The sequence below is a fragment of the Monodon monoceros genome, unplaced genomic scaffold (genome assembly GCF_005190385.1).
Source record: "Monodon monoceros isolate NGI ecotype Baffin Bay Population unplaced genomic scaffold, NGI_Narwhal_1 Super_Scaffold_6, whole genome shotgun sequence".
Taxonomy (NCBI): Eukaryota; Metazoa; Chordata; class Mammalia; order Artiodactyla; family Monodontidae; genus Monodon; species Monodon monoceros.
The window spans coordinates 53,667,079-53,693,384 of NW_021703783.1; the positions used below are offsets into that span (position 1 = coordinate 53,667,079).

The 26,306-nt window shown below is 36.3% G+C and overlaps 3 protein-coding genes across 5 annotated transcripts in view; 2 read left to right on the plus strand and 1 right to left on the minus strand.

Moving 5' to 3' along the window:
• Positions 1–26,306, plus strand: part of YEATS4 (YEATS domain containing 4) — a 155,715-nt gene that overhangs the window by 126,113 nt on the left and 3,296 nt on the right. The window contains exons 10-12 of one of the 2 annotated variants that reach the window (XR_003791180.1): positions 4,010–4,105; positions 5,002–5,044; positions 20,277–20,346. The gene's annotated coding sequence lies outside the window, so the exon portion shown is untranslated. The remainder of the gene's footprint in view (positions 1–4,009; positions 4,106–5,001; positions 5,045–20,276; positions 20,347–26,306) is intronic. The other variant, XR_003791181.1, reaches the window with a different exon arrangement.
• FRS2 (fibroblast growth factor receptor substrate 2) overlaps positions 1–26,306 on the plus strand; it is a 120,289-nt gene that overhangs the window by 38,603 nt on the left and 55,380 nt on the right. The window contains exons 2-3 of one of the 2 annotated variants that reach the window (XM_029206054.1): positions 4,010–4,105; positions 5,002–5,044. The gene's annotated coding sequence lies outside the window, so the exon portion shown is untranslated. Of the gene's footprint in view, positions 1–4,009; positions 4,106–5,001; positions 5,045–20,276; positions 20,347–26,306 lie in introns of those variants that run through there. The other variant, XM_029206053.1, reaches the window with a different exon arrangement.
• LOC114886177 (40S ribosomal protein S26-like) lies at positions 20,333–22,092 on the minus strand. Its single transcript, XM_029206720.1, has 2 exons — positions 20,909–22,092; positions 20,333–20,512 (listed from the first exon to the last, which is right to left on the minus strand). The coding sequence occupies exons 1-2, from the start codon at positions 21,044–21,046 to the stop codon at positions 20,333–20,335; spliced, it is 318 nt and encodes a 105-aa protein (XP_029062553.1). The 5' UTR covers positions 21,047–22,092.

The window sequence follows — 26,306 nt, forward strand, 5'->3', positions numbered from 1 at the left end:
TCTCTTACTCAGTTCCCTTAGAGCTAAATGTAGCATATTCTTCTGATTCATCCCTAATGCTACATGTTTCTTATTAATGTACAACAGTGAACCTTCCTCTTTTGTCCTCTTATTTAAAACAGCTGTGGAAGAATGGAACAAATTTCTCAAATGAGCAGCCTGGACTTACATGTTACTCCTATGGGGCAAATGTGGTATTTGTGACTAATAGTTTTATTCCAGTTTACTGCAGATTATAACAGTGAAAAAGAAAGACTGAGATTTTGCATTTTGGAGCCGTCTTTTTCTGGTTTGGGCAAGTTATTTCACCACTCTGTTTTGTTAATACCTTTCCCATAGGGAAGCTCTGAGAATTAAGCAAGCTAATGTAAATTTCTGGCACACAGAAGTTGCTCAGTAAAAGGTTGCTTTAATATCACTAGCCTTTTTTCAAGTGGTTGAACTTGCTGAAAGTCTGATTTCCAGATGAATGGGGGCATTTCTGCACAACAATATTCAAGAGTTCTCTTCACGTCCCTCCCCCAAAAAGCAGATTTAACATTAGATTCATCATCTAACTCTTAGAACCCCAGCTGATTGTTTTCATAATACTTCTGGTTTATTTTTGTACGTAAGGTCTGATAGGCACATAACAAATGCTTTGTGAGCCTTAAACTAAGTGAAAATAGATTGTTCAGATGAAAGGTATGTGGATAAGTCAGTTTTGGGGCAATTCTAGAGAACTCTTGCCAGAACTGGTATCTTTGTTTTGGTCTTCAGAGACTATTAAATATGATCACTGAGTCATACTTGCTGTTTTCTCTGTCCCCTGGCTATTTCTCTTAAGACCCTGAAGCTTGGCCACCACACGCAGGATGTTTAAAAGGCAGCGTAGGCCTTAGCCCAGGAGGAGTTTGTTTATTTAAAGAAAAATAATTAAGTTCAAACATCCCTACCATGTCATAGCTAGTCTAGTCATGTTACAGTTAGTGAGTTCTTTTGATTCTTTCTGGTGGTCATGGTGCCTAAAAGGTAACAGATAAATGTGGAAGTAGTTAAACTTTTTCTGAGATTACTTGGAATTTTATAATGTAATCTCAAACAAATGCCTAAAGGAGTGGGAGGAAAGGGAATGCCATTTATTTTGCTAGTTGTTTTTTAATGGGACTCATATAATTCAAATCTTTCACCACTTCTTTCTAGGGTTATGATACAGATGATTTAAAAACAAAAGAAAAACTGAAAAAAAAAAGCCACGCACACTATGGTAGCTATATTTTCATTAATTCTTTGAAGTTTGGACCATAAGAATCTTTTAAAAGAGACAGTATAACTTCATAGATATTTAGATACAAAGATACGAAAATTGATTACATTTGTGTTTCAAATGATTATCATCTCCAAAATTTATGACTGACTTATCCTTACATATTCTCTGCCAGATGAGGAAATCCGAGGCAGATATTTTGGGCTTGCCTGGGGTACCAGGGTGTATCTCTTTAATTAGATAACTTTTAAAAACCAAGTCCTAAAGGAAGTGAAGGAGGAATTAGTACAAGTCCTGAGGCACTGAAGTGAGAACATGCTTGATGTGTTTAAGGAAAGAGGTCAATGTGCCTAAAATGGAGTGAACAAGAGGGAGAGTGGTAGGAGATAAGGTTAGAGTTGGGGAAGGTAAAATCAGATCGTGGTCCTTATGGTCTTTGTAAGGATTTTGGCTTTGAAACTGATGAGATGTACTCAATTAGAGGGTCTGAGCAGAAGAATGACATGATGTGATTTTCTTTTGAAAAGGACTAATCTGACTGATTTGTTGAGGTGAGCAAGGGAAGAAGCTAGGAGATCAGATGGAGAACTATTACAGTAATGCAGATGAGAAATAAGGTGGCTTGGACCATCATAAGAGTGGAGGTGGTAAAAGTGGTCATATTATGGATATCTTTTGAAATTGGAGCTCCCAGGATAAATACCTAATGAATAGTGATGAATACTTCAGCGCATGAACTCTGGTTGATCCCTTTTTAATGATGTTAAGGTTAATCACTGGGTTCAGGTTTTGTAGCCTGATTATCCATTAAAAGTTTCCCATCAACCTTTTATCTAATGGTTTTAGCAACCATTGATCAATTTTTAGATTTATTATTTCATTAACTATTATAAAATGGGTATTCTCTAATTCTGTCATTCCTTCTACATTTATTTTTTGGAATCCTATAAAAGAGGGCTTTCACTTACTGACTGCCTGGTTACTCTGGGGGTAACTTTCATATAAGAAAGGCTGGATAAATACTTGATTCTTTTCTATTATCAATTTTCAGGATAATTAGTTCTTGCTCTAGTGACAACCAAAGATGATGGATTTTTAAAAAAATACATTTAATGTTTCAGTCAGTGGTAGTCATTATCATTTTGATGTTCAAAATGTCATTATCGTTTGATGTTCATTTGACTTTAAAACATGTCTTCAAAGTAGAAACTATGAAACAAGATATATTCTGAGGAGTCTAACTTGCATGCCTGTCCTTTCCAACTTGCTTTCTCTTTTCTCTGTAGACAACCATTTAAAAATGATTTTGGTTTATTCTTCCACCACTTGTTGAAAGGAAGAAAAGCAATTCTGTAATAATATTTGTATTCTCCCCCCAATTTTTTTTACTAAAAGAGCAGCATTTTGTGGCATATTAATTCAGCTACAGGGTGGGAAGTAGGGGGTACTACTGGGTTCCTTGAGGGTTATTGTTGAGATCAACTTTTCACTCCTTATAATAGATTTATTCTTATATTCCTAGCTGTCTCCTCAAAGAACATACATGTTTGCAAAAGAAAAAGACCCTCACCCACACTATTTGGCGATATTTAGGAAGATCACACGTCCAGCAATTCCCCTTCTAGGAGTCTTTCCCAGAGGTTGCACTAATAAAATTACAAAGTAATAGATGCCTTTATTCTGTTCCTTGAAGTTCGGGGACCATGTCTTGATTATCTTTTATTTATTTATTTATTTTTTTGTGGTACGCAGGCCTCCCACTGCTGTGGCCTCTCCCGTTGCGGAGCACAGGCTCCGGACGCGCAGGCCCAGCGGCCATGGCTCACGGGCCCAGCCGCTTCGCGGCATGTGGGATCTTCCCGGACCGGGGCACGAACCCGTGTTCCCTGCATCGGCAGGCGGACTCTCAACCTCTGGGCCACCAGGGAAGCCCTTGATTGTCTTTTAATTATGGGCTTTGTTTGTTGGTGAAAAGAAACAATACTGATGATGTAGTTGGCATTAACATTAATGGTGAATGTGTGGAAGAAATGGCATTTTGAGACTGCCATTTTGACATACTGTCAGGTTAAATATTTCATCAATTAACATTAAATCATTCATAAAGTTATTCATTCTTTCGATGAATATTTACTGAACACTTAGGGCATGGCAGTCATTGTCTTAGGTGCTCAAGAGATACCAGCAAATAAGACAGAAAAAAATCTCCTTTGGAGCTTAGATTTCTTATAGATGTGAGGGAGAAACAGACAAGCATAATAAATAAGCAATTAACTTACTGTTTTCAAATGTGCAGTTTTAGGGAATTCCCTGTCAGTCCAGTGGTTAGGACTCGGCACTTTCACTACCTGGGCCTGGGTTCCATCCCTGGTTGGGGAACTAAGATCCCGAAAGCTGCACAGTGCAGCCAGAAAAACAAAAAACAAAACCAAAAAGCCAAATGTACAATTTTAGGGTTCCTTTTCTACGCCTTCCTTTCCTCTTTTTCCGGTCTGTAAGTGGCATCCTTAGGAATTGCAAGAGTCTGATGGGTGAAAGGGATTGAGGACTGAAGCGGTTGTAGATTTTTATACTGAGAATGTGTAGCATAACTGTATAATTGTGGTCCCTCCCACCTCATTCTCAGCCCAGTTAATGTTTTTTATTAGAAGGTTGCTTAAGAACAGTTTTGATAGTACCCTCTAGTCACTAATATTTAGATAATTGTCATTAAAGATTTTATATTTTTGTTATAATATGTTCTTAATTACATCTTTATTTCAGAAATGACCATTAAGAAGTAGATGCCCAGATGCCAAAGTAATGAAACAGTCAATTTGTCATAAAGTAAGATGCAGCTGTGGCTTTTCAACCAGATTAGTAAGTGTGGCCAAATTTTTTTTTTTTAACTTTATACTTACTTTATCTACTTTGAAAAACATTTAATAAAAAATATAGTGGACTTTTAAAAAAGTGTCAACTTGTATTTCTGTTTTTCCTTTGGGTTGTAGAACAAATTCTAGCATATATCTCTAGAAAATGTATGTTTTTGCTTTACTTTTTTAAGAACTATAAAGTTAATATTATAAAATTTTAGTTTTGAGGAAATATATGAAAAAGAGTCACTATAATAATGCTCTCCAAATACAGCCACTCTTATAATTTTTGGATATTTGTTTTCCCTTCTGGTCTTTGTTCTACACATTTAAAAAAAAACAAATTATGATCATAGTGCTGTAAAGAGTATGCTTCTTGTATATCTTTTAAAAATAAATTTGTTAAGATGTTTCTTCCTGGGAATAAAAATACCCTTCAGAATAGTGTTTCTTATTGGAGTGATGAAAATGTTCTAGAATTAGGTGGTGGTGATGGTTGTGTAACTGAATTTTACACTTTAAAGGGATGACTTTTATGACATGTAGAATAGCTAAAAAAAAAAAGGTACCCTTCAGAATATCAAATCTTGGCAAGAGTAAAACCCAATTAAGTACTAATGTCTTAGAATATGAAAATGTGCCACTCATTATTATGTACTTAGCAAAAATGATTTGATAGTAGAGTATTTTTATAATAACAATAATAAATTTTATAATAAATATTTTAATGAAGATAATAACATACTTTTATTATTTGAGACTTAATATTTCTTAAGCTTTGTTAATACCAAATGTCATAATAATCTAAATGTACTATGCTAGCATTTTGTAACTTTTCATTTTCAAAAGACTTTCTATTTGAAACTAACATTTCAACTTTTCTACCTGAAATTTTTTTAGGGACAAAATTGTATCTATTTTTCTCAGAAGAGAATTCCGCAAGGTAAGACATTGTTAATATAGTAATAAAACAAATATGGTTGAATATAGGCTTAATTGCTTTTTTTTTCTTTTTATCCTTTTCCCTTACTTATTTCATATCTTTTCTGGATTATTACAAGATTCTCACAGTTTGTTAGCTATTCCTTTACTACCTCAGAATTTGCTAGCAAGACACAAGTCATCTTATTTGAAGTTAGGATTAAAAGGGTGTGATTAAAGTAGTCACCTTGAAACTCAAATACTGCTTTTCATAGTCACAGCTTATTCCTAGCATCCTTAGGAGTGGGTTTGTCCATTTTGAGAAAAAAGTTCTTTTCTTTCATTGGGGCCCATTTACCTTTTACTTCAATGGATAGTACTATCTAAGTGACATTAGGGAGTAGTGGGTTCATAGAAGCTCTCTTAGAGGCTTTCAGTTAAAGGAGATTATTTTGCAATGCTTCCACCTATGGAAATTGTGTAGCTCCTATATTTAGTTTAAAAAGTGGAATGCTTCCTACCAGCTAGATAATAAAAGATTGAGTAACAGGTAGTATTAAAGAAAAAAATCCTGAATGATCACCTTGACAATGGATTTTAAATCATCATTGATGTACATTATTATTCTCTTTAGACTTTTGAAGGATGAAATGTTCAAGTGAGTAGATAGTAAAATTTCCTTATCAGTTTGCCTACCCTATGCCAGATACTTAAAATCAATTGCTTGGCAGCATTAAGAGCTTACTTTGGTTAAGTTTTCTCAGGAACTTTTGGCATAGGTAGTAGTGGTCCTTGCAGAGTAATTCAATCTGTCAACTGGAAATGCTTATAAAGTGAATTATTCAGATCAATAACTTTCTTATTTTTTCTCCTTTTTCAGTATCCTATGTCCTGAGGGTAACATTCACCCTCAAACACAATTTCTCCACCTGCTTTTGAAACTGCCACAGATTTAGTTAATCAAGTCAGTTTTTATCCTGATAACTGAAAATAAAGCGTTAAAATAAAGGGGACCCACTAGCTGATAAGGAGGAAGGGAGAGCAAATTTCCAAGTTTTCATTTACAAGTTTCTTGTGAAACTCTTTTGCCCTATTTTTTTCTTCTACTTAACAGGGGGTTAAGGGAGGGGATCCTAGAACCTGTGTATAGCACTATCTGATCTTCCAGGGCACTACTCAAAGGCATTACTTCAGGAGAAATCCAGATCCTTCTTTTCCTGGACCACAATGCTTAAAGTAAAAACAAAAACTTGAAAAAATTTAATCTTAGTGAACTTGATCTGTTACATCTTTGTCACTGTTCTTTTGGCAAATAAAATGTAAATCTCAGACATCAGTACAATGTATGTTATGATACAATGATGATGAATTATATTGTCTGTACCCTTAGGGTTCCCCTGTACCTGTTCAATAAATATATATTTTTGTACATACCAGGTGCTTTCATAATTTTTTTAGAGTAGAAAATAATCTAAAAAAGATTATTCACGTTTATATAGTATTACCCTGCTACATAGTTAAAGGTATTAAAGGGACAATGACAACTTAAATTATTGTTAACCCTACACTTAAAAATGGCTGAAATGGTAAATTTTATGTTATGTATATTTTATCACAATTTTAAAAATTACTGTTTAAAATTTGGGGCAGCTTTGTTTGTTATGAAAGAGGATGGCTTTGTCTGAAGTACCAGTTTGTTGTTGTTGTTTTTGCCTCTGTCAAGAGGCCCTCTCCTGCCACTATTCTTCTAGGTCCCAGTAGCCACACTTCCCTTTACCCTTTGGACTGTGAGGTGGTAACAGCTCTAGCTCTCCACTGTTGCTAAGCTGGGGGAATTCCCCCTTAACCCTACCATAGTTGTGTAATACAGGTTTAACTTCTGGTATCCACTATTGACAGTTCAAAGACAAAGGAGTAAAGAAATGCAGAGAATTTCATGTTAACTAGTCCAAAATTGTATCTCAAAACATGTTGCTGCTTATGAGACACAATGTAATTTAGATGCATGCAGAATTTAAAATGCACAAAAATTTGCATCTTTTTATACTAGCTATTGTACCTTGTTTTGGAGTGCCATTTAAAAAGAAAAATATCAAGCTGAGAGTTGAAGAAAAAGTAATCCTTACAAAATACTACTATACTCAAATGGGAACATGGCCTGAAGTGTCAGGGTGATGATAAGGTCCCACAGACAACCATGGATTTAAATAAAGCAGTAAGAATTCCATAGACGGGAGAAAGGCCAGGTATCTAAACAGTCACATGATTATCTTCTCCAATATTGAAGTACCAGTTTTTAACCTCAAGTACAGGCGTATTGAGTTAATGATATTCCTCAGTTTGTGTCATACCCATTTATCACTGGTTCGTTAAAGGACTGTTCTTCCATTTTCTTTTATAACTAGTCCCTATACAAATGACCTTTAAATGTGTTTGGTGTGTATCGTTTTGTTTATATCTTATAAAAGGTTTTATTATTTTATGTGCCTGTGTTTTAGTTATACATTAGGTCTTAATCTAATTCTTATAGTCCACTCCACCCTCCTCTGTCTTATTTTTTTCTAAGATCTGGCCATGTTGCTGAGTGTTCTTCTAATTTGTTTTGTCCATCTGGCACATTGTATTCCAGGTTGTTTATTAAAACGAAGCTATTAAATGTAAAATTTCTTAAATGTGTAAGGCACATAAAATGAGCATTTAAGAAAAGGTCAATTTGTGCTTATTTCTTAATATTAGAATTGAAGTTGAGGAATGCGAATTAGATCCTGTGGAAGATTAGAGGAAATATAAACATCTGTTTAGAAGGCTGTCTATCTAGGAGTCTGTTAGAACAGTCAAAGAAAAGAACTGTAGGGCCTAACAAAAACATATTTTTTGTCTAGAAACAATATATTAAAATGCTTAGGTCTCAGTGTTAGCTGGTAAAAAGCCTTATGGTTGAAAGATAATACCAGTAATGTTAATAGAACCTCCCCATTATCTGTTGCTTGTTAATTTCTCCATTAAATTATATATGAACGTTCATCTTATTTCTTTCTGTTACTTCACTGAAGCAGAATCATGTTCTGTGAATTTCCATCACTGAATCTAACACAGAGTAAGAACAGTACAAATGCAAGATTCTAAATTTGGGATGCAGAAAGACAGTTTCATCTATGGTAAGCACAGTATCAGCAGAAGTAACTTCTCTTGGATCCCCTAACTAGAAATTGTCAGAAAGTGGGAACTTTAGAATGTCCAAGTCTGTGGTGGTGATATGCCTTGTAGTCGAGAAGAGGGGAGAGGGGAAAACTCCTAGGAGAGGATAAAGTGGGCCCTGACATTACATTAAGGAGGATAATGACAGCACTGATCAGATCAGGGATGGGCTTCTATCAGGTCGAAAAAGCTAACAAGGTACCTTCTGGGAGCAGTTTCTTTTTGTGGAAGGAGGACCTTAGGGGCACTTAGTTCTGGAGGCCAGGCAGAAATGTGGAACTGATTCAGTAGTAGTGGAATGGAAAAGGGTAAGGGAATTCACATTTGCTAAAAGCCAGTGTTGAGGCTTTTTGAAAGAAGTAGTTATTTACATGTCAACACTTAAGTATTTGTAAAATCTTTGCCGGGAAGACTGGACCCTCCTGATATTGATTTGGTATCCCATGCATTGTTGAATACTCCCCACTCTTTTTAAAAATAACAATTCAGGTAACATAGCCCCTTTCTCTGATTTCTTAAATTTTTGAGTATTTTGTATGGCATAATAATTTCATGATTTTTACTTGGTTATGTTAACACATGCCGTAAGTAGGACAGATAGTATTATCATTTTACAAATGAGGAAACCAGTAGCAGAATTAGCTTTAGATTCTTTTTACTAATCTACACTGCCACCCTATCAATGGATATTTTGCTCTATATAGAAGATGTAATTACAAGGATAGTTTTAACATGAAAGAAATGTTTCTAACCAAAAAGAACCTCATAGCCTGAGAAGTTTAAAAAACACACATACAAACAAAAATAAAACCAATAAGTAATGCCGATGGTATTCACTTAACCTTAACATTCACTGAAACAGCACTTAATAAATTAATATGGATTTTTTCCATCAGTTATATAGAAAATTATTTCATAAACTTTCCAACTTATAACAAATACCATAAATTTAAATTTTTTTAGTTTTGAACATGCCTGTTAACTATACTTAAAAATTAGGTGTTTAATTTTAACAAGTGGGGATTAGAATCCTTTTGTGGGTATGGAACAAGCAGTTTGATCTCATATTATTTCCTCCCTCCCAAATAATTTGTTTGCAGTATGAAAATCAGGCAAACTGTATTATAAACCTGTATCTTTTATCCTGAGAGACTTACTTTGGTTCAGACCCAGCTTTAGTGGTACAAGCACAGATCAAGATTGGTTTTGAGTAATCCAGTGCTATCCTAGGTCATTCTAAGTCTGGAGGGTCCTCAGATATACTAATCATTTGGTCTCAATACCTAGTTTACTTTTGAGCCTGTGGAAAGATTTCACGTGTAGATGGTGGGATAAAGGGATACAGATCAACTCATAATCTATTAAATAGATTGGAGTCATAGCACTTCGAAGCTTAGCAATGTTTTTGTTGTTCAGAAATAGGCTATGACAGGTCTTCTGACTGATTTCTTATATATTAAGGCTTCAGATGTTACAGTTCAATTTAAGTAAATTTTAACTTTCAAAAATGTGGATAGCTTCATCATTTTATAAAAGAATACAGTTATTTCAGATACATTTTTGTTTCATGTTCCATTCTTCCTTAGAATTCCATATGAGCTTCCTTGATTTTATTTTTTAGCCATTTGCTTTTAGATTAAAAAAAAAATAAAAGAAAGAAAACCTCAAAATAGGTTGAAACTCGACACAAATTGCTGCCGCAGAACAAAAGTGCTGATCAAGTTAAATCAACCCCTGCAATGTGTATTGAAAGGAAAACCTCTCCTCTCTCCCCCAATTTGAAGAACAAGCATATTCCCTGCCAAGAAGGGCTGACTTTAAATGGAGCAGCTGTCCATATTAGGAGCATAGGGTTGCTAAGGTGACCATGGCTGTTTGGAGAAGAATGCAGCTGAGAGGGCAAGTTCTTGATGTGTGAGCTGAGGGAAGGAATGTGGTGTGATTGTGCATCATTCCTCGTAATCACATGCTCACAAAGTGCTGTGTGGGCAGCATGTAGAAACTACAAGTCTGAGTGCTGGAGCTTGTGTGTGGTTAAAATCGTTTTGTTTTCATGTGAGCCAGAGACTTACAGTTTAGGTTGAAAACATTTATCTTGTATATATATGTGTGTGTTTTGGGTAAAGGGAAGGATGTTTTTGATGGTGGATGAAATGGGAATGGATTTATTTTCCTTGGTGGACATATACCTTCATATTGTTAAAAAAATTTATCTTGGGATAAATGTTCTTTCCAACTCATTCCTTTCAGTCATATATACAGTGTTAATAGTTTCCCAAGTGCATGAGGTGTTCCTTGTAATTGCGTTTATTTCTTTTCCATTTTTAATTTCAGAATTATTTGGAAGTCCTAAGAATATGTTGTCTATTTGCTCCATTTCTTCTTCTTTTTTAAAAGTCCTTACTATTTCTCCAAGGGACATCTTATCTTAATATACTAACTGTTTCTTCCCTGAAGCATCCAAAGATAGGTTCTGGATTTTGGTAAAAAATATGATTGAAGGAGCAGTGGGAAAGGTCAAAGAAACATCCCACTTACCTGAAACACTATTTAGATTTTACCACGGGCATCATTGCTAATATTTGCAATGAGATACAGACACAAATGTTGATGCAGACACTTACTGAACCATGAGAGTGTTTTTTTTTTAATTCTTGTTTCCAAGTCCCTACAATAACATGTTGATCTTAAGTGACACTATAAATATAATATTTAAGATGTGAAGTAGTTGGAACATTGACAGCTCTTTGTTACATTAGCATTATATTATTTTGTTCATATAGTCTACTGGCTTTGACATGATTGCTCAATTGAATTATTTTTAAAATATGGAGGGAAATTAAAAGATTAAAACATTTGATCTTTGAATTCAGTTGGTTAGTTGACATATTTCATGTATACCTTGATAACTTTTGATGACATTCTCTATAAGCTGTACCCTTTCCTCCCAAACACAATAGAATATAATTGGTTTACATATATACCTCATAATAGTCCTTAACTTTAATATAGTTAAATATATGTTTTTTTTTTCTTTATAGTTTATCTTAATCTTTTCCTATTCAGAGGTCATAAAGATATTCTTCTCTATCAACTAAAAGCTTTATGGTTATATTTTTTACATTTAATTCTTTTTTTTTGCGGTACGCGGGCCTCTCACTGCTGTGGCCTCTCCCGTTGCGGAGCACAGGCTCCGGATGCGCGGGGTCAGCGGCCATGGCTTACGGGCCCAGCCGCTCTGCGGCATGTGGGATCTTCCCGGACCGGGACACGAACCCGCGTCCCCTGCATCGGCAGGCGGACTCTCAACCACTGCGCCACCAAGGAAGCCCTACATTTAATTCTTTAATCTCTCAGTAATTGATTTTTGTGAGAGGTATGGATTATGAATTGATTCTTTCTGTATGGATTATTGGTTATTCCAGCACTGTTTATTGAAATAGTTCTTCATTTCCTTCCTGATATGCAAAATTCTCTGTTTCATAAATCAAGTTTTCATATATGGGTGGTTTCCTTTCTGTACTCTTTCTTCTGTATCTTTGGTCTGTTTGTCTACCTCTGAATTATTACTGTACTTTCTTAGATATCTTCAGATACTCATGGTTTTGTTTTCCTGTCTTGTTTCTGATCTCAAAGGAAATGCTTTCAAATGTTACCATTTAAAATTACACTTGTAGATTCAATAACAAAAAAAACAGCCCAATTGAAAAATGGGCAAAAGACCTAAATAGACATTTCTCCAAAGAAGACATGCACACGGCCAGTAGGCACATGAAAAGATGCTCAGCATTGCTAATTATTAGAAAAATGCAAATCAAAACTACAATGAGGTACCACCTCACACCAGTCAGAATGGCCATCATTAAAAAGTCTACAAATAACAAATGCTGGCGAGGATGTGGAGAAAAGGGAACCCTCTTACACTGTTGGTGGGAATGTAAATTGATATAGCCACTGTAGAACACAGTATGGAGGTTCCTCAAAACACGAAAAATAGAGTTGCCAGATGATCCAGCAATCCCACTCCTGGGCATATACCCAGACAAAGCTATAATTCGAAAAGATACATGAACCTCTATGTTCATAGCAGCACTGTTTACGGTAGCCAAGACACGGAAACAACCTAAATGTCCAACAGATGAATGGATAAGAAGTGATGTGTATATATATATATATATATATATACACAATGGAATACTACTCAGCCATACAAAAGAAGGGAATAATGCCATTTGCAGCAGCATGGATGGAACTAATGATTATCATACTAAGTGGAGTAAGTCAAAAAAAGAAAGACAAATACTGCAGGATATCACTTATATGTGGAATCTAAAATATTACATAGATGAACTCATCTACAAAACAGAAACAGACTCAGATACAGAGGACAGACTTGTGGTTGCCAGTAGGGAGAGCAGGTGGGAGAGGGAAGGAGTGGGAGTTTGGGATTAGCAGATGCAAACTATTATATATAGGATGGATAAACAGCAAGGTCCTACTGTATATATCGCACAGGGAACTATATTCAATATCCTGGGATAAAGCATAATGGAAGAAAATATAAAAAAAAATATAACTCAGTCACTTTGCTGTATAGCAGAAATTAACACAACGTTATAAGTCGACTATATTTCAATAAAATTAAAATAAAATTACACTTGTAATTTTTTTTTTAGGAGAAAAAACCCTCCTTTATCAAGTTAAGGAGGTTTCATTGTATTCTTAGCTTGTTAAGGGTTGTATTTTGATTGTTTTAAATCATGAGTAGATGTTAAGCTGTATTGATAGGCTTTTCTGTAACTCAGAATGATCAAATGTTTTTCCCCTTAACCTGTTAATGTGGTCAGTTACCTTGATTTTCAAATTAGGCTAACTAAGCATTCCTGGGATAAACCCAATTTAGTCACGCTGGATTATCTTTTTTATAAATTACTGGATTGATTTGCTTATGCTTTGTGTAGGATTGTTTTTTACATCAGTGTACATGAGTCTAGCCTGTAATTTTCTTTTTTCATATTGTCCTGGTTGGATTTTTTAAAAAATCTCTTTTTTAATGATTATAATTTTTTTAAAATTGTAATAAAATACACCTTACATAAAATTTACATTCTTAATCATTTTAAAGTAGTGTTAAGTATATTTACATTGTTCAACCAGTCTGCAGAACTTTTTGCAAAACTGAAACTCTGTGCCCAATAAAAAAACTCTTCCACATTTCCCCCTCCCCATGTCCCCTGACAGACACCAGTCTACTTTTCTTTTTATGCGTCTGGCTGCTCTAGTTACCTATTATAAGTGAAACCATACAGTATTTTTATTATCTTTTTGTGCCTGGCTTATTTCACTTAGTTCATCCAAGTTCATTCATGTTGTAGCATGTGTCCAAAATTTCCTTTTTAAGGCTGAATAATATACCACTGTATGTATAAAACATTTTGTTATCCATTCTTCTGTCAATGGAAAGTTATGTTGCTTTCACCTTTTGACTATTCTGAATAATGCTGCTATGAACTTGGACGGGACGTGCAAATATCTCTTTGAGACTCTGCTTCAGTTCTTCTGGATATATAACCAGAAGCAGTATTGCTGGATCAAATGGTAATTTTATTTTTAATTTTTTGAGGAACCATCTTCCTGTTTTTCACAGCAGCTGTACCATTTACCTCACACCAGCAATGCACAAGGGTTCCAGTTTCTCCACCTCCTTGCCAACACTTTGTTTTTTTTCCCCCCAATTTCCTGTTTTTTTGATAGTAGCCATCCTAAGGGTGAGAAGTAATAGCTCATTGTAGTTTTGATTTGCATTTCCCTAGGGACTAGTGATGTCGAATATCTTTTCATGTTCCTGTTGGCCATTTATACATTTTCTTTGGAGAAATGTCTAATCAAGTCCCTTGCCCATTTTTAAATTGGGTTATTTGTTTTTGTTGTTGTTATGCTGAGTTGTAGGAGTTCTTTATGTAGTCTGGATATTAACCCCTTATCAGAGATACGATTTGCAAGGATCTTCTCCCATTCCATAGGCTACCTTTTCATTCTGTTGTTTCCTTTGATGCACAGAAGGTTTTAATTTTGATGTAGTCCAGTTTATCTGTTTTTACTTTTGTTGTCTGTGGCTTTGATGTTATGTCCAGGAAACCCTTGCCAAATGCAATGTCATGAAGCTTTTATTCTGTTTTCTTCAAAAAATTTTATAGTTTTTAGGTCTTATGTTTAGGTCTTTACTCCATTTTGAGTTAATTTCTATATATGGTGTAAGGTAAGGGTCCAAGTTTATTCTTTTGTGTGTGGATATACAGTTTTCCCAGCACCATTTGTTGAAAAGACTGTTTCTTCCCCCACTGAATGGTCTTGGCACCCTTTGTGCTGTTTGGATTTTGATATGATTTAGAAAGTGTTATCCTTTTTTACTGTTCTCTAGAAGAATTTGTTTAAGGTTGTAATTATTTGTTGTTCCTTGACTACTTGGTAGGACTTACCCATAAGAAAATCTGGGCTTGATACTTTTTTAGTGGAAAGATTTTAAACTATGGCTGCTTAATTTTTTTCTTTTTTTTTTTTTTTGCGGTACGTGGGCCTCTCACTGTTGTGGCCTCTCCCGTTGCGGAGCACAGGCTCTGGACGCGCAGGCTCCGCGGCATGTGGGATCTTCCCGGACCGGGGCACGAACCCGTGTCCCCTGCATCGGCAGGCGGACTCTCAACCACTGCGCCACCGGGGAAGCCCAGCTGCTTAATTTTTTAAATGATTATTCATCTATTCAGGTTCTCTCTTTTATTTTATTTATTTATTTATTTTTCTATTTCTTTCTTTCTTTAATTAATTTATTTATTTGGCTGTGTTGGGTCCTCGCTGCTGCGTGTGGGCTTTCTCTAGCTGTGGCGAGCGGGGGCCACTCTTCGTTGCAGAGTGCAGGCTTCTTATTGCGGTGGCTTCTCTTGTGGAGCACGGGCTTTAGGTGCACAGACTTCAGCAGTTGCAGCACGCAGGTTCAGTAGTTGTGGCTTGCAGGCTCCAGAGCGCAAGCTCAACAGTTGTGGTGCACAGGCTTAGTTGCTCTGCGGCATGTGGGATCCTACCGGACCAGGGCAAGAACCTGCGTCCCCTGCATTGGCAGGCTGATTCCCAACCACTGTGCCACCAGTGAAGCCCAGGTTCTCTCTTTTAAATGGTCAGTTGATTTGTCTTTTAAAAATTGATATATAATTCACATACCGTAAAATTCACCCCTTTAAAGTGTAAAATTCAGTTTTTTTTTCTAAAGAATAATCACAAAGTTTTATAACTGTCACCACTATTTCCAGAACATTTCTGTCATCCCAAAAAGAAACCCCATACCCATTAGCAGTCACTCCCCATTCTCCCTTCCCTCATCCCCTGACAACCAGTAATCTGATTTCTGTCTCTATAGAGTTTTCTGTTCTGGGCATTTCCTATAAATGGAGTCATATATGGCCTTTTTTGCCTGGTATCTTTCACTTAGTGTGATGTTTTCAAAGTTCACACATGTTGTCACTAGTGTTAGCACTTCATTCCTTTTTATGATGGAATACAATTCCATTGTGTGGATATACCACATTTTGTTTATACATTAATCAGTTGATGCATATTTGTATGGTTTCCATTTTTTGGCTGTTATGAATAATGCTGTTGTGAACCTCCATGTACAAGTTCTGTGTGCACATATGTTTTCAAATTTTGGGGGTGTATACATAGGAGTGGGCCTCCTGGGTCGTATGGTAGTGCTATTATGTTTAACCTTTTTAGGATCTACCTACCTGTTTTCCAACTCAGTTACATCATTTTATAGTCCCACAAGCAGTGTATGAGGGTGTTTCTCCACATCCTTGCCAACGTTTACTGTTGTCTGTGTTTTTGATTATAGCCATCTTAGAGGGTGTGAAGTGGAATCTTATTGTGGTTTTGATTTGCATTTTCCTAATGACTAATGATGTTGAGCATCTTTTCAGTTCTTTTGGCCATTTGTTTATCTTCTTTGGAGAAATGTCTATTCAAATATTTTGTCCATTTTAAAATTGTATATATATATATATATTTTTTAAATTTTTGGCTGCGTTGGGTCTTCATTGCTGCGTGCAGGCTTTCTCTAGTTGCGGCGAGCAGGGGCCACTCTTCATTGCGGTGTGTGGGCTTTTCATTGTGGTGGCTTCTCTTGTTGCCGAGCACAGGCTCTAGGTGCATGGGCTTCAGTAGTTGTGGCTCACGGGCTCTAGAGTGCAGGCTCAGTAGTTGTGCCACATGGGCTTAGTTGTTCCGCGGCATGTGGGATATTCCCGGACTAGGGCTCGATCCCATGCCCCCTGCATTGGCAGGCGGATTCTTAACCACTGCACCACCAGGGAAGGCCCTGGATTTTTTTTATTGTTGAGCTGTAAGATTTCATTATATATTCTGGATGTTAGACTCTTTTCAGATATATGATTTTCAAATATTTTTTCCCATTCTTTGGATTGTCCTTCCACTTTTCTGATGCTGTCCTTTGAAGCACAAAAGCTTTTTATTTTGATGAAGTGCAGCTTGTCTGTTTTTTCTCTTGTTGCTTGTGATTTTTTTTTTTAATTTATATTTTTATTTTTGGCTGCGTTGGGTCTTTGTTGCTGTGCGGGGGCTACTCTTTGTTGCCGTGCGCGGGCTTCTCATTGGGTGGCTTCTTTTGTTGCAGAGCACGGGCTCGAGGTGCACGGGCTTCAGTAGTTGTGGCACTCGGGCTCAGTAGTTGTGGCTCACGAACTCTAGAGCGCAGGCTCAGTAGTTGTGGTGCACAGGCTTAGTTGCTCTGCCGCATGTGGTATCTTCCCGGACCAGGGCTCAAACCCATGTCCCCTGCATTGGCAGGCGGATTCTTAACCACTGCACCACTGTGGAAGCCCTGCTTGTGATTTTGGTATCATGTGAAAGAAACTTTTGCCTAATTTAAAGTCATGAAGATTTATGTTCTCTGCTAAGAGTTTTATGATTCCTAACTCTTAAATATAGGTCCTTGATCCATTTTGAGTTAATTTTTGTGTATAGTGAGGCAGAGGTCCCACCTCATTATTTTATAGTTGGAAATCCAGTTGTCCCAGCACCAGTTGTTGAAGAGACTATTCTTTCCACGTTGAGTTGTCTAGGCAACTCATTGAGTTGTTTCTTGTTGAAAATCAGTTGACTAAAAATGTACGGGTTTATTTCTAGATTCTCAATTCTGTTCCATTTGATCTCTATGTCAGTACCACACTTGCTTATTTGATGCTTGATGATGGTAGCTTTGTAGTAGTAAGTTTTTTTGGTTTTTTTTTGCGGTATGCGGGCCTCTCACTGCTGTGGCCTCTCCTGTTGCGGAGCACAGGCTCCGGACGCGCAGGCCCAGCGGCCATGGCTCTCGGGCCCAGCCACTCCGTGGCATGTGGGATCTTCCCCGACCGGGGCACAAACCCGTGTCCCCTGCATCGGCAGGAGGACTCTCAACCACTGCGCCACCAGGGAAGCCCTTGTAAGTTTTGAAATCAGAAAGTATGAGTCATTTCTTTTTGAATCATTTTTAACAGATTGTATTTTCTGTGTTTTTTCAAAATATTCCTAATTCAAATTTATTGCTGTAAAATTGTCCATAATATCCTCTTATCAGTTGAATCTCTATAGCATCTGTAATGATGTTCCCCTTTTATTTTTTTAGTTTGTTTTTTTTTACTCAAATAGTTTTTTCAGAGGATTATCATATTAATCATTGTTTTAAAGAATGAGCTTTTGACTCTGTTGATCATCTTTTTTGTAAATGTTTTCATACTTCTAAGTCCTGCTGTTTATTATTTCTTTCTACTTTCTCAGAATTTTTAGGGTTGTTTTTTGCTGACCTTTTAAAAAAGACTTTTAAATTTGGATTTTTAGTCTGTAAATTTGCCTTCTTACCTGCTTCCCCACATGTTTTGATATATAATATTCTTGGTTTTGTTCATTTAAAAAAATTCTTATTTGCTCCATGAATTATTTAGAAGTGTATACTTAATTTCAAAATATATAACTTTTAAAATGAAAACTTTTATTATGCAGTTCTAAGTTGATTTCATTATGGTCAGAGACCATAATAAAATTTGAGAGACTAATTTTAAGACCTAGTATATAGCTAGTTTTCATAAATGTTCCATGTGCATTTGGAAAGAACGTGAATTCTCCAGTTTTTTATTACAATGCTATATAATATGTCCATGAGCTTATTAATTGTTCAATTCACATCTTTAATGTTTGCCTGTCTATATTTTGTTTTGGATTTTGGTTTGGTTTTATTTTGGAACTTTTCTGTCAGTTTCTCTACTGAGAAAGACATGTTAATGTCTCTCACATAGTAGTAGGTTTGTCAGTTTCTCTTTGTTGTAGATATGTTAATTTTTATTTTATTTATTTTGAGGCTATGTTATTAAGTACTTACAGATTTAGAATTGTTCTTTTTGTTGAATTGAACTTTTTTATCATTATGAAAAGGCTTTCTGCGTAAAGACATTTTTAGCCTTACGGCTTTATTACTGTTGTTGGCTATTTGCTTGGGTTAATATAGCTATTCTAGCTTCCTTTTGATTGTTAGTATTTTCCATTTGTTAGTTTTTCATTGGTTCTGTGTTTTGGTTTGTATTTTGTAAATAGGGTATGTTTGACTTGTGTTTTTGTTCTGATTGATAATCTTTATTTTTTTACTGGAGAATTTCAGTCTTTTGTGATTGCTCTTAGATTTGGATTTATTTCTGTCTTTGCCTGTAGTTCTTATGTTTGTCCTACTCCCCCTTTCTCCCATTCTTCCGTTTTTTTGTGTTGAGCTATGTGTGTAATGCCTTCATTGAGCATGCTTTCTTCTCATTCCATCCCACCCCACAGCATCTTGCACACATGCATGCTTATTTATAAGTTAATATATTCTTTATTCTTTTAGTGTTTTTATCTGTATATTTTAACATATATCCTTTTTTTTAAGGAAAAGTCTAAATCAGTATCTTTAACCTGTTCCTGAATAACATAATTTTAAAATGCTCTGATTGTCCTCCCAACCTGGAACACCATCCTCTATTGTTATAGTTTTGGAATATTTCTCTCCTGCATACATACATATTTATAGACAAATTATTGTTTTAGGTAGTCAATCTTTGTTTAAATTTATTTACTCTTTTCTTGGTTCATTATCCCTTTTTGTATTTGAGACCTTCCCTATGAGGTAATTCTTTTCTACCTGAAGTACATCCTTTAGAATTTTCTTTAGTGAAAGTCTTTTAGTGAAAAGGACACTTTTTTGTTTGTTATCTGAAGATGTCTTTATATCGAAATATCCCCGTTCTTGAAAGATAATTTCTCTGATGTCTCTGTGTGTAGAATTCTAAGTTTTCTCATTACATTGAGGTCGTTATTCATGTCTTTTGACTGTCAGTGTCACTGTTGAGAAGTATAATTGCCCTTTCTTTGCATATATCTTTTATTTATTTTTATTTATTTATTTATTTTTGACTGCATTGGCTCTTCGTTGCTGCGTGCGGGCTTCCTCCAGTTGCAGCGAGCAGGGGTTACCCTTCTTTGAGGTGCATGGGCTTCTCATTGCGGTGGCTTCTCTTGTTGTGGAGCACGGGCTCTAGGCACGTGGGCTTCAGTAGTTATGGCACGTGGGCTCAATAGTTGTGGCTCGCGGGCTCTAGAGCGCAGGCTCAGTAGTTGTGGCGCACGGGCTTAGTTGCTCCACGGCATGTGGGATCTTCCCAGACCAGGGCTTGAACCCTGGGATATATACAGGGAAGTCCCTGTATATATCTTTTATTTGACTGTTTTCAAGCCTTTTTGCCCCCCTTTGGTGTTCTGCAGTTTTATATAATGTATTGAGATGTTCTTTTCTTCTACTTCATTATTTTATTTTATTATTTATAATCCTACATGGGATTCTTTGGGCTTCCTGGATCTGAGGATATCTTTGAATAATTATGTTAAATTCTTGACCTTTATCTCTTTGAGTAATGCCTACTATTTTATTTTTGCCTTCTACAACTGTTTTAAAAGGTATAATTTTCTCTTTTTTTCCCCCAAAGGACAGGTTTTCTTCAGTCCTTAAGGATTCAGCTCCTTACATGGGCTTTGGCAGAGGTCATGAGGCAGCATGTAAGTCTAAATCAGGATGGGGTTTATGGTTTTTCTGGGCTTTATTAGAATGACTCTTGACTTCCCTGTTGTCAGTTATACAACTCACACAGCAGTGTAGTTTCACATACAGTTTGGAAACCATGTAGGTATTAAAGACTCTCACTTCAGAAATGTCTCTCATGCCTCTTCTTTTTTTTTAATGTTTCATTTTATTTAGTTATTTAAAAAATTTATTTATTCATTTATTTATTTTTATTTTTGGCTGCATTGGGTCTTTGTTGCTGCGTGCGGGCTTTCTCTAGTTATGGCGAGCACGAGCTATTCTTTGTTGTGGTGCGTGGGCTTCTTATTGCAGTTGGCCTCTCTTGTTGCGGAGCACGAGCTGTAGGCGTGGGCTTCAGTAGTTGTGGTGCGTGGGCTCAGTAGTTGTGGCTCCAGAGTACAGGCTCAGTAGTTGTGGTGCATGAGCTTAGTTGCTCCGCGGCATGTGAGGTCTTCCTGGACCAGGGCTCGAACCTGTGTCCCCTGCATTGGCAGGTGATTCTTAACCACTGTGTCACCAGGGAAGCCCCTCTCATGCCTCTTCTATATTTCCAGTGATCAGCTTCTTAATGGCCTTGTCCTTGGGTACATATCTGGTGCAGTTAGTACAGTGAATATGCTGCGAGAGGCAGCAGCCCTTTTTGGCATGACCATTGTTCCTTCTTTCCTTGGTCATTGGAGACGAGGAGTTTATAATTCCAGTTAGACATACATTAGACCTTTAATCTGTTTTCCATGTTTCTCACCCCTTTTCACCTTTTTCCTTCTCCACAAACTCATATAAGAACTGGCTTGTAGTTATAAATTCTCACAGGAGATTTTTTTTCTTCCTTTTACCAGCACTAAGATTAAAGAAGGCAAGTTTGCTTGCCGTCACCTTCTGCCAGATAGGTTTACTGCTCATTCAGTTGTATGCCTTTCGGATTTTCAGCTATATGCAAGGTTCTTTGATTACATCTCCGTATTGGGAGTCTCAGAATATGTATCCTGTCTCCAGCACTCTGTAGTTTTCAAAGCATTGCTGTGAGGTAACATTAAAGTCAAGAGCCACCTTCCATAGCATCTGTATGTTTGTGCCAAATTAAGAAGTTAAAAATATTAAAAAAAAATTTATACAGCATTTTAAAAAAAGTAAATGTATTTATTTATTTATTTTTGGCTGTGTTGGGTTTTTGTTTCTGTGCGCGGGCTTTCTCTAGTTGCGGCGAGCGGGGGCTACTCTTCATCACGGTACACAGGCTTCTCATTGTCATGGCTTCTCTTATTACGGAGCACAGGCTCTAGATGCACAGGCTCAGTAGTTGTGCCTCACGGGCTTAGTTGCTCTGCGGCATGTGGGATCTTCCCAGACCAGGGCTCGAACCCATGTCCCCTGCATTGGCAGGCAGATTCTTAACCACCGCACCACCAGGGAAGCCCTATACAGCATTTTAGATTCAGACAGTCCGGGCACCTAATCTACCATGTTGCCCGAAATGGAACTCCTTGATCCATTTGAAATAAATATACATTTTAGATAAGGTTTATGTAAGAAATATGGCACTCCAATCATCAAGCCCCCATTAAAAAAAAATCCTTGGCACTAAGTTTGGGTAATTCATCCCCTTTTACTTGCTCAAGCTAAAATAAAATGTTTAAGGGGTGTGTGTGTGTGTGTGTGTGTGTGTGTGTAAGTAACAGTCATATATATGATACTTAACATATTTATTTTTAACATCTTTATTGGAGTATAATTGCTTTACAGTGGTGTGTTAGTTTCTGCTTTATAACAAAGTGAATCAGCTATACATATACATATATCCCCATATCTCCTTCCTCTTGCTTCTCCCTCCCACCCTCCCTATCCCACCCCTCTAGGGTGGTCACAAAGCACTGAGCTGATCTCCCTGTGCTATGCGGCTGCTTCCCAGTAGCTATCTATTTTACATTTGGTAGTGTATATATGTCCATGCTGCCACTCTCTCACTTCGTCCCAGCTTACCCTTCCCCCTCCCCATGTCCTCAAGTCCATTCTCTATGTCTGCATCTTTATTACTGTCCTGCCCCTAAGTTCTTCTAGGTTTTGTTTTGCTTTTTTAGATTCCATATATATGTGATAGCATACAGTATTTTTCTCTTTCTGACTTACTTTACTCTGTTTGACAGACTCTAGGTCCATCCACCTCACCATATTATATAATATATTTATATTATATAATAATGTAAAATATAAAATAATGTGTATATTTGATTTCCTGATTTAACCAACTACAGCTAACCTCAGGTCTGTTTTGATTTAGATAAGATGGTTTGTGCTAGACTTGCTTAATAACTGTGCCAGTGGAAACAGTAGTACTTATTTTAGGTTGGGAGCCCTGCTCAGGTAGTAGTGAGGTAGGGGAAAAGGTAATTATACCCAGGTATTCTGAATTATGATAAAAGAATAGTTTTTCCATTCATCTCCTTTTTAATGCAAATGATTAAGTGGTGGGGAGGGGGAGGGGGGCGTTGGAGGGTGGGCAGGGCAACATTATAGGCCACCTTTGTCTTACAGATTGATTTTACAAGAAGTTTGTTAGTGGACTGTCAGAACAGCTGTGTGAGGACACATCAACCATGACTGCATTTGATATGAAACATAAAAACTTGGTTAGGATTCTTGACCTTAAGTTTTTTCTTTTGGGAAAGGTGATACTGGTAGCACCTTTGTCTTACAGAGGCTTCTGCTTTCCTTGAGTATTGCAGCTTGCTTTTTCCTTGAATCCACGGAGCTGAGTCTCCCAAAACAGCCTTATAGCTTTCCTTTTCTGTTGAGAAAAACCTCTGAAAAGATTCCTCTTCTCTGAATCTGTGAACAACGATATGATTTTTTTCTTCTTTTGTTTATTAATATGGAGAATTACTTCATTTTTCCTAACATTAGACCAACCTTTGATACCTTATGTTACTGGACTCAGTTTGCTAATATTTTAAGAATTTCGCGCTAATATTCATGAAGGATATCAGCCTATAATTTTTTTTAATATAGGCTCTGCTCTTTTTTGGATTTTAGTGTCAAGGTTATACTAGTATCAAAATGAGTCAGAGAGGGTATCTTCTTTAACTGTTCTTTGGAATACATCATGGGAAATTATTTTTCTTGAACATTTGACAGAATTCATCTGTTAAAGCCATCCAGGCCTAGAATTTCTTTACTGGAGGATTTTTTGATTCCTGATAGTTTTTTTTTTAAGATTATAATACTATTCATATTTTTATTTCTTCTTGAATAATATTTGGTAAGTTATTTTTTTCTAATTTAACATGTTTTGTTACAGTTTTGCTTGTAATATTTTCTTATCTTTGGAATCTAATTTGGAGCAGTTTTCAAAGTATGTTTTGTAGACCATTGTGGGTCCCTGCAACTGGGTAGTCTGGGAGGTCAAAACTATTTTCATAATACAGATTTTTTTGTATTTTTTCACTTTGTTGACATTTGCAGTGGTGCTGCAAAAGCAGTGGTGGATAAAACTGCTAACACCTTAGCACATGTTAAGGCAGTGGTACCAAAGTGAACAATTATATTCTTCATTGCCATGTATTCGTAGTTTGTTGTTGTTTTTTTAATCCAGTTTCATTTAAGAATGTCTTTGATGAAGCAGTAAAAATATTAATTTCATTTCATTTTGCCTTTGAGTACACATCTTTTTAATATTAAGTGTGATGAAACGGGAAGAATTCATAAAGCACTTCTCCATACTGAAGCAAGATAGTCGTCTTCAGAAGAAGTTCCTGTTCAGTTGAGTTTTGGACTTAGCTACCTACTTTTTTCTGTAACACCCCTTTTGTTCTTGAAAGAACAGAATAGGAAAACTTTGGTTATTCGAACTTATGTATTTGACATTTGTTATTCTCAAAAATGAACTTAAGTGAGCCTAACATTTCAAGAAAAATAGCTGTATTTGTAGCCAATGGTTAAAAAAACAATCAAACTTTCAAATGGAATTTGCAAGTATGGAAAACTTGTATCTAACACCGTGAGCTTGACAGCTTCCCGATACTTAAAGACCTTCTGGTGAGATGGATAATGATATTAAAGAGTGTGATTTTTTTTTTTCCCACCTTGATGTTGTATTCTGACTTGTGTCAAAAATCTGAAAACCAGTTATTTTCCAAATGACCAATGTATGATGATACAAAGTCACATATGCGTAAAAGATCCATTAAAAGTGCAAGATAAACCAGTGGATTTTAATGTAACAGAGTGCGAAAAGTTCAGTTATATGGTTTTAGCAACCACATTGTAATTAACCTTTAAGAAGGTTATTTGTTGAGTTTAGGTATAATATCAAAAATATCAATAGTTACATGATTTTTTAAAAGTTATTAAATATTCTTTTTTCTGATTATATATCTGTGTGAGGCTAGATTTTCTTTATATGCTTATATACCTTAACCAAAACAGCATATCACAGAATCAGTCAGAAGAATCCACCTGTCTTCTCTAAAGGCAGACATTAAAAATATTTGCAAAAGTATAAAATAATGTCACTTTCCCTACTAAATTTCTTGGAAAATAGGTTTTTTTAAGTTATTTTTTAATAAAATATTTTTGTTAATGTGTAATAGGCTTATTCTTTTAGATAAACTAATATTTTAAACATTTTCATATTTAATTTCTAATTCGGTAAATATTAATAGATACAACACAGCTAAACAAAACCTCTTTTTGAAAAATCCTCAAATAATTTTTAAAACTGTAAAGGATCCACAGACCAAAAAGCTGGTGAACTACTTGATGACCTGTATACAGAAAACGTAATGATGTTTCTTTTTTATTTCTGATATTTTACATTTGTCTCTCTTTCCTTAAAATAAAAAGAGAACAAAAGAAGATGGCATGTCCCAATTGTGTATTTAAAAAAAACTGTCTCCCTTACATTTTTCAGATTGTTTTTCAAAACATCTGTAAAAAGTGATGATAAATACATTTACCATCGTGTTGATTAATTTTAAAATATCATAGGCCTACTCTAGTCTCTGCATGAATTTATTTCTATATTTTGTTATGCAAATCCCTACATAATAACATATAAATTTCTTTTGAAAACTAAGGCCCTCTTGGGACTTCGCTGGTGGCACAGTGGTTAAGAACCCACCTTCCAGTGCAGGGAACACGGGTTCAAACCCTGGTCCGGGAACATCCCACATGCCGCAGAGCAACTAAGCCTGTGCGCCACAGCTACTGAGCCTGTGCTCTAGAGTTTGCGAGCCACAACTGCTGAGCCCATGTGCCACACTACTGAAGTCCACACGCCCTGAGCCTGTGCTCCGCAACAAGAGACGCCACCGCAATGAGAAGCCCGTGCACTGCAACGAAGAGCAGCCCCCCTTTCGCCACAACTAGAGAAAGGCTACACGCAGCAATGAAGACCCGATGCAGACATAAATAAATTAATTAATTAATAAAAAAACTAAGTCCCTCTTAGAAACAATGACAGCCCAATAAGGAGCACACCTGGTGCCCAGATTTTGGTTTCTAATACAGTTCTCCAGTGAAGGGAACCAGGGTTTCTTGGAGAAATGGCTGCTTCTACGACTGGGGCAAGAAATATATAAGACCAGGCTGGGGACTTCCCTGGCAGTCCAATGGTTAAGACTCTGTGCTTCCAATTTGGGGGTCGTGAGTTCAATCACTAGTTGGGGAACTAAGATCCCACATGCTGCTTGGCCAAAAAAAGAAAAAAAAATCAACTTGGAGAATCTTGTAGTGTCAGAAAGTAAGAAGGTGCTTCAACAAACAAACCCACGGTAATGGGAACATGACAGAGGGCTGAAAGAGCTCTCAGTGGCCAAAGTTGGAATAATTTGAGCAAGAAAATAAATTAAATATAAAGTAGTATTGGATTATAACCTAAAGTATAAAGTAAGTATCCTTGGTTCCATACTAATATAAATAAATGATTGAATAAAGAAGT